At 44.0% G+C, this 7,925-nt stretch overlaps 1 protein-coding gene across 1 annotated transcript; it reads left to right on the forward strand.

Moving 5' to 3' along the window:
- Positions 1–374: 374 nt before the first annotated feature.
- Positions 375–6,159, forward strand: LOC147616886 (homeobox-leucine zipper protein PROTODERMAL FACTOR 2-like). The gene is made up of 11 exons (XM_086776529.1): positions 375–889; positions 1,063–1,265; positions 1,416–1,533; positions 1,680–1,865; positions 1,959–2,417; positions 2,511–2,612; positions 2,950–3,159; positions 3,395–3,557; positions 3,945–4,219; positions 4,364–4,453; positions 5,174–6,159. The coding sequence occupies exons 1-11, from the start codon at positions 686–688 to the stop codon at positions 5,567–5,569; spliced, it is 2,406 nt and encodes an 801-aa protein (XP_086632655.1). The 5' UTR covers positions 375–685; the 3' UTR covers positions 5,570–6,159.
- Positions 6,160–7,925: the final 1,766 nt, after the last annotated feature.

Genomic DNA, 7,925 nt, shown 5'->3' on the forward strand with positions numbered 1-7,925 from the left:
AAGCTGTTTACACATTTTCTACACCCTAGGAACTAGGTTACCATCCAAAGATTGTGAAATTTAATCATCCATCTTCACGAGGGGCCACCACGTCTGGACCAGAATAGCCCTTACTTAATTGTGATATAATAATGAGATAGTGAGGGTGCATGGATATTCTTTAACTATGTTGGAAGACAAAGGCCTTAGGATTAGTAAGAGATTTAAATAAATAATAACTAAAGCAGCGATTTAGGATGTCACCATCTGATATTATTAAGGGTCGTAAGCTTAGCCTTATGAATTAAAATTAATTAAGTTTGGGCATCCCTCTCATTTATTAGGCTCTGCAAGCACTCCCCACTATTATTATCATCCCTTGGACCTCTCATCGTCCCCATCCCTTTCTTGACTTGCACATCAACAGACTAGAATCGCTGCGTGTGCGCAAAGAGCCAGGCTCTTCCCTCCTCTGCTCTGCTCTTACACTGCCACATAACGCTTACATATATCTCCTCCTGATTGATGTATAGCAGAATAATTAACTGACTGCGGAGTCCTCCCCTTGTGAGCACACTCAGTGATTAGTGCAGATTGTGTATAGCTAGTTTGTGTTCGTAACCTGCGCTGAGTTACCATCACCAATACAATGGCAAAGAGCTGCTAACTCACGCTCCCTTGGGTTGGTGGTGAGGTCAAGCGCGTGATGAAGCTTGGGGGTTTTGGCATCGCAGGAGCTAGTAACAGTGGGCCAGGAGCTAAAGGATTTAGCGAATCTGCAAGCAGAGCGTTTTGCGAGACGGCAAGCATGCCTGTTGGATCTATTGCAGCTCCCACCATCACTGGCCCGAGCCTGTTGTCGCGCCAAGCCAGGAACGTTTACACAACGTCCGGTTTATCCCTTGCCCTGGTAAATCGCAATCTAGCAGCACTCTTCTACTTAACGATAACGTTTGCCTGTGATTTCTTTGGGTCTGATGTTTTTTTGCCGTCAATTATGATGTATTGCACTAACGAGCTGTTCAGTCACTAATCATGTTTTTACGACTCGGTTTTTGGTGCTTTGCTTGGGTGTTGTATTAGAGCCACGGCTTGGAAGGGCAGCGTGACATTAGCAGGATGGGTGATAACGAAGCTGTGAAGGCCAAGGAGGAAGGTTACGAGAGCCGGTCTGGGAGTGACAACATGGAGGGAGCTTCTGGCGACGAGCAAGACCCCGAGCTAGCTCGACCTAACAAGAAACGATACCATCGACATGCCCCCGCGGTTATCCAAGAACTCGAAGCGTAAGGGCCAGACACGTGTGCGTTTTTTGATCAATCACGACGCTGTGCGCTATTATCAAAGGATATCTTCAGCAGAGTCTGACCTGTTGTCTTATTTAGGCATGGTGGTATGTGACTTGTGATGAGCCAGCGTTTGGAACATTTTCGCAGGTTTTTTAAAGAGTGCCCACATCCCGATGAGAAGCAGAGACAGGAGTTGAGCAGGCGTTTGAACTTAGCGACACGGCAAGTGAAATTCTGGTTTCAGAATCGCCGCACGCAGATGAAGGTTGAGTTTTTTGACCACAACTGTAGAGTTGCCGGTCTCATGGTGTGTCTATGGTAGCATGTTGGAGTGAGGAAGACTTCCTACGCAGGAGGTGCAGTATTCTTCGGCTTCTAAGCAGTGGCGTGCCTTTGTTTTCGTATGTGTAGGCGCAGCAAGAGCGCCATGAGAACAACATTCTCAGGCAAGAAAATGAGCGACTCAGGGCGGAGAATTTTACCATCCGCGAGGCTATGAGGAGCGCATCGTGCCCGACATGCGGAGGTCCTACCGCCATTGAGATGTCCCTTGAAGAGCAGCAGATTAGGTTCGAGAATGCGCGCATGAGAGAAGAGGTTAGTATGGCAAATCATATTGAGAGTCGTAATCGGTATTAAACTGAAATGCTCTTGAACAAAGCATAATCAGCCGTTAGTCATTTGAAGCAGCTGGAGCGCCTTTATTCTCTCGGTGGGAGGTCGTTTGGAGGGAAGGTGGTTTCTAATGCTACCACGGCGCTACCTTACGTTACTGCAGCTGCTCCCACCGATGCTCTAGTAGGGGTGGCAAGCACCCTTGGTATCTTTCAGAGTGGTGCCTGCCGTGACCTGCTTGCGGGGTCTGCAATCCCTGAGCAGCCTAATTTCCTCACACAGTTAGAGAAAAATATGATCACTGAGCTTGCCGTAGTTGCTATGGAAGAGTTCATGAAGATGGTATACGCTAGTGAACCTTTGTGGGTCATCTCACCTGAGACCGGCAAGGAGACGTTAGATTTCAACGAGTATTTGAATCAGTTTCCACGAGGTATCGGGCCCAAGCCCGACGGTTACCGCTCAGAGGCTACCAGAGAAACAGGCGTCGCCATGGTGGACGCCCACTTCCTTGTTGAATCTTTTATCGATGTGGTATGACCGCTTGCTTTGCTTTGGCAATGCCTTATATTGAGTCTATTAGAGCATTGTTTTTGTTCTGACCTATGTGAGGCTTTGGTTCCTCAGAACCGCTGGATGGATCTCTTCCCTTGCATTGTCACTAAAGGAGATATAGGAGAGGTCATCACTGTTGGCACCCCCGTTTCTCGCAATGGCGCGTTACAGCTGGTAAGCTTCCATGAGCGGATCTGGCTAGCATATAATTATGCATTTGTGCCTGCATGCTGGCAGTCACTCTAGATCATATATATTTTTGAGTTACTTAAAGTCTGATCTAATTGACATGCATGATGATCTAAGTGACATGCATGATGGAACATGTAATGGTATGCATGATAGGAATTGGTACGTAGGGCTTATGTGGTCATGGATTATGCTCATGCATTTTGCTTGGCTTGGCACTGAAAAGTTACTTCTAGCTAGTAGAGGACATGATTTATCAACTAACCAATAATTTCCTACTTTGTGCTGATGCCTAGTGGATTTTCGTTGCTTGTGGCTACAGATGTTCGCCGAGCTTCAAGTGCCTTCACCGTTGGTACCAACGAGACAGCTCTACTTTCTGCGCTTCTGTAAGATGTTCGGAGAAGGTACATGGGCAGTTGTGGACGTGTCAGTTGATAACCTTAGAGGGGATTCTCCCCCTGCAGCGAGCAAATACAGGAGGCGGCCATCTGGTTGTCTGATTCAGCAGCTACCGAATGGGTTCTCCAAGGTAAGAAAAATAAGAATTTGGCTTTGATCTTAACATAGATAGTAGTAGGCTTCATATTTTACCTATCGTACGACCTGGAGAGGTTAATGATCTAATTAGGGTCGGGTTTGGCTTTGGTCTTAACATAGATAGTAGTAGGCTTCATATTTTACTCATCGTACGACCTGGAGTATAGAATATAGGTTGTGGCCGCAGAGGTTAATGATCTAATTAGGGTCATCATGTGGGTTAACAGGTGAGTTGGGTGGAGCATTCTGAGTTCGATGATAGTACCCATCACCATCTCTACAGACCCTTGGTGATAAGCGGAATGGCTTTTGGAGCCCATCGGTGGGTGTCAACATTAAGAAGACAATGCGAGCGGCAGGCAGTGTTGATGGCGAATAGTCGAGCTGGAGGTGCGTAAAACGTTGGGAGCAACCGCCCATTTAAGAGAAGTAAATTGGATAGTAAAAGCCTGGCCCTGAATCTGTTTCTGATGAACTCCCTCTGCATGTTACTCTTCTGCTTGCTTCTTATGTACATTTAATGTATGATGAAAGGATTTATGATGCGATAAGGGTACAGTGAGTGGGTCAAGCCTGCCTGTTTCGCAGAACTCATGCTGATGGTAGTGTACGCATTTGGTTAAAGCTTTATGTACTGTTCAGCGCCATCATCATCAGCTTGCTGATGCGAAGTATTCTCAATACCAGAGCAAACGTTCTGTGTTTTAATACTGCTTTGTGACTGTTTACGGTGCTTACGCCCAACATGCATTGTAAAAGGGTATATGTGCCGTGCAGGGCTTTCAAGCGAAGAGGTTAGCAAGATGGGCCTGCTGAAGCTCGCGCAGCGCATGACAGCGCAGCTTTGCAACAGCGTGAGCGCCTCGTCGATCTGGACAACGTTATCTGGAAGCAATGGTGAGGATGAGGTGAGGGTGATGACGCGCGAGAGTTCCTCTGTCAGCCCGTATGAGCCCTCCGGCATGGTCCTCAGCGCCGCTACGTCCATCTGGTTGCCGGTCTCTCCACAGCGGGTCTTCGATTTCCTCACAAACCCCAACGCACGCAAACAGGTGACATGCAGTTTTCTCACTATCTATGCGTTTTAAGGATCATCTTTCTTAAACAACGAACCCAAGCTCTCAAGATCTAAGCAACGTCTGTCTCCTCCGGCTGAGCTAAGTCTCGTGCGCTGTGATGTTTTTTTCCCTTTGCAGTGGGATGTTCTCTCTCTTAATGGCCCCATGGACGAGCTGGTGAGCGTCTCTAAAGGTCAAGAGCCTGGAAACTACGTTTCGCTATTGCGGGTAAGCACGACGCGTTTAGAGAGGTTTAACTAGTTAGCACTAACAATATTTACGCTAGCTATCCGAGAGTCAATAATATTTATTGTAAATAGGGACCTACAAACTTACAATGAGAAGAAAATCCATTACATTTCAATTTATTTAATAGAACCGACTTCTAAATAAATTCGAAAGCATTTGAAGTAGGCAGTGCCTTTAGGGGATAGTCACGATTAATTTTTTTAAAAAAACTAGCCACTAATTTGTAACCTTCCCAGTGAATGTGAGGTAACTTCTGTAGTTTAAAACACAATAAAAGATGATGTATTTTAAAACACAATAAAGATGAAGTTGCCAGGCGGGGATGTATATTGGAACATTTGTTTTTTTATAAAAAAGAAATAATATTCTGCCAATTCAAGTACAAGGTCATATTGCAATTCCCAACTTCTAAGGCGTCATCAATGTACAATTGACCAACCACGTTAACCACCTTTGAAGATAATTGAAGACTATCGACCATGGTGGTGCAGTAACCGTCTTTTAGTTAATTTTTGAACAGGCTAAAATTCAAAAATGTCTTTTTTTCCTGTAGAACTGCTGCAGTGCATCTATAGCGAACAACAAACCCAAAAAATAGAGTTAATTACGAAATCATATTTATAAAAAACAACTGCTTAAAGAAAAATTGTGGACTATTAATGAATGATTTCTCTTAACTGTTTTTTTTTTTGCATGCAGCCCATGAAAGGTGGTGGCAACATGCTCATCTTCCAGGAGTGCTGCAGCGACGCCTCTGGCTCCTCCTTCGTTTATGCACCGGTGGACATCGCGTACATGGACGCAGTGATGAGTGGCGGGGACCCGAGCTTCTCATCGGTGCCCTTCCTGCCCTCCGGCTTTGTCATCATGCCAGATGGGCCCGAGTGCAGGCCACGTGGCCTGTTGGACGAGAATGGGCGCCCCTCGAGGGTGGGGGGGTCTCTTGTCACCGTGGCATTCCAGCTCCTCGTCAACAGCATGCCTAAATCTAAGCTAACTCTAGAATCTATCAACATTGTCAACACTCTCGTATGCAACACAGTCCACAACATCAAGAGCGTTCTTTTCCCGAGTGAAGAGACTAACAACCCATGACAGCAGTCACAGCATGTGGTGAAAGGGGATCTCTGTCTGTGTGTGTGTGTGTGTGTGTGTGTGTCTCTCTCTCTCTCTCTCTCTCTCTCTCTCTCTCGCCTTGCGCAGTCGCAGAGATGCCCCGTGCATGCAGTGCCAACCTGCGTAATGTCTTCTTTTTTGCTACTACCTTGAGGGAAATCAACATCGTCAATCTCTGCACTGGAGAACGGTGTTGATTCGTCCCTCAGCAGTATGCCTTAACAACAGTGCGCCCCCCCGTCTCCCCCCCCGCCGCGCACAGTCTCATGCCAACTTGTACTGGCGCTTACCCAGACACGATGTAGGGAGAAGGAAGTCAAGAACGCACCACAACACTGCACCCTTGCGAAGTGGTAAACATCAAGGTTGAACTCAGGTATATACCCAACCAAGGCTATGTATACAACCACCTAAGTATTTTTTTCTGTTTTGTAAAGCACAGGCACCGAAGCAGATTTTTGCATGTGCTTTACCACGTCGCAAGGGTAGTGGTTCGGGCATTGACTTCTCCCACTCCACAATGCTTTATTAATATCAACTTTTTCCCATATTCATTTTGATGGATGCTTGTAACTCTACCCTAATGATAATTAGGGATCCCCCCAGTGTTTTGGCCGCAACTATCTAAGTTTTGCGTGGAATTCACACCTTTTTAATCCTTCTAAATTCATGAATAGACTGGTACATCGTGGATCTAGGTTGTCATTGTGGTTCTGAGTTATCGATTTCTCGTGACTGTTCTGTGCGGAGTAATACTAAACATGCCTTGCCCTTCATTGGATTCTGCCTTGTCATTGCGGTTTGGTTCTCTGTCTCTTCTATCCCGCTGAAGAGTTTTATGTCATTGTTGTTTTGAGCTGTTGATTCTGGCTATACATCTTTAACTAATGGTCAAAGTCTATTGCCCTCTTCGCGCATTGCGTTTTGATGCTGCTATCGTGGCCTCCCAAGAAAGGTGGGTCATTCATGTCGTTCTATGTAGAGGATAAGACTGATACAGAGGGTTAGTGAACTTATATCCTTTGAATAGCATAATGATTAGAGGTTGCATGGCGGTTATTGGGTGTACGTCCAGAGGGGCCACTAGTTCCAGACCATGTCTCCAAGTACGAGATCTCTTCATTTGTATATCAGTACAAGTTTAATGGAGACCTATGAATGAAAGGGTAGAAGGAGCCAAAGGCAGGAAAAGCCTATCCAAAGAAAATAGTCGTTCCTAATCTTTGGCGATTCTCTTTTGTTTATTTACAACAGTAAAAAAATAAATAGAGAAAATTTCCCCTCATGTTTAACCACCACATCGAAAAAAATGAATAGAGAACTTGTCTTCTAGAAGATGGGATAGAGAACTCAATTTCATGATATATGAATGACGCTAAATTCGAAAGTATCCTATAAAACAAAAGGTTGGTGCCTTTAAGGGAAATGCTTCTCTAATCCAAGTACAAGAAAAGCTTCATTTCATTATCAAAATTTGGATAGACCAATCGAAGATCAATAAATTTGGCAGAAGGTCTTTTAAATGGCAATGTTGCCTCTTGATTTGAGAACAAGAAATTCTGGTCCTTGTTCATTCACATAATTTGTGGACGAGCTCGTAGCAAAATGCCCTTAAGTTTCTTTTTGCAATCCCAATCCAAGAAATGGCCAAATAATTATGATGGAGAAATTAATTACTCTTTTAGACTAAACTATTAATGTTTTATTTGATTTCTCTTTTAGATCAAATAAATTATATTAGAAGTAGGAATGGTTGTGCATGTAAAGGTGCATATACTTGAAATAAAATGGTCGGATAAGTGATATTTTAAGTGAAGCATATTAGTTCAGAATATGTTTAAGTGAAGCATACTACTTCAGAATAGGAAGTCGTCAGCATTTCATAAGTGTAGTAGAAATAGTTGTGCATGTGATTGTAAATACTTGAAATAAAATGGTCGGATAAGGGATGTTTAAATGAAGCATACTGGTTCAAAATATGAAGCCTCCGCATTTGTAAGCTCCAAACAAAAGTAGGGCTCATTAGAGATGGTGAAGAACTCGTGTCTTTCTTGTAGCCTACTTTACTTAGCTTCATGCATTTCAAGAGTAGTCATTTTATTGATGTAATGCTAGTTTACTTATATAGTGTCATGGACTCATATGATCAATCTAAATATGTTCCAAGTAAAACCTTTGCTAATGGCAACATGCGACGATGATGACGGAAAAGGAACATAGCATAATAAAAAGATGGATGCAAAACAAATATGTATTGCATTACATATATAGAATGCACATAAATTAAAATTTTGAGACAGGTATAATGTGATGGTGCTATCCACTCGTATATTCT

This window comes from Cibotium barometz, chromosome 37, assembly GCF_041138505.1.
Source record: "Cibotium barometz isolate CiBa-2024 chromosome 37, ASM4113850v1, whole genome shotgun sequence".
Lineage (NCBI taxonomy): Eukaryota > Viridiplantae > Streptophyta > Polypodiopsida > Cyatheales > Cibotiaceae > Cibotium > Cibotium barometz.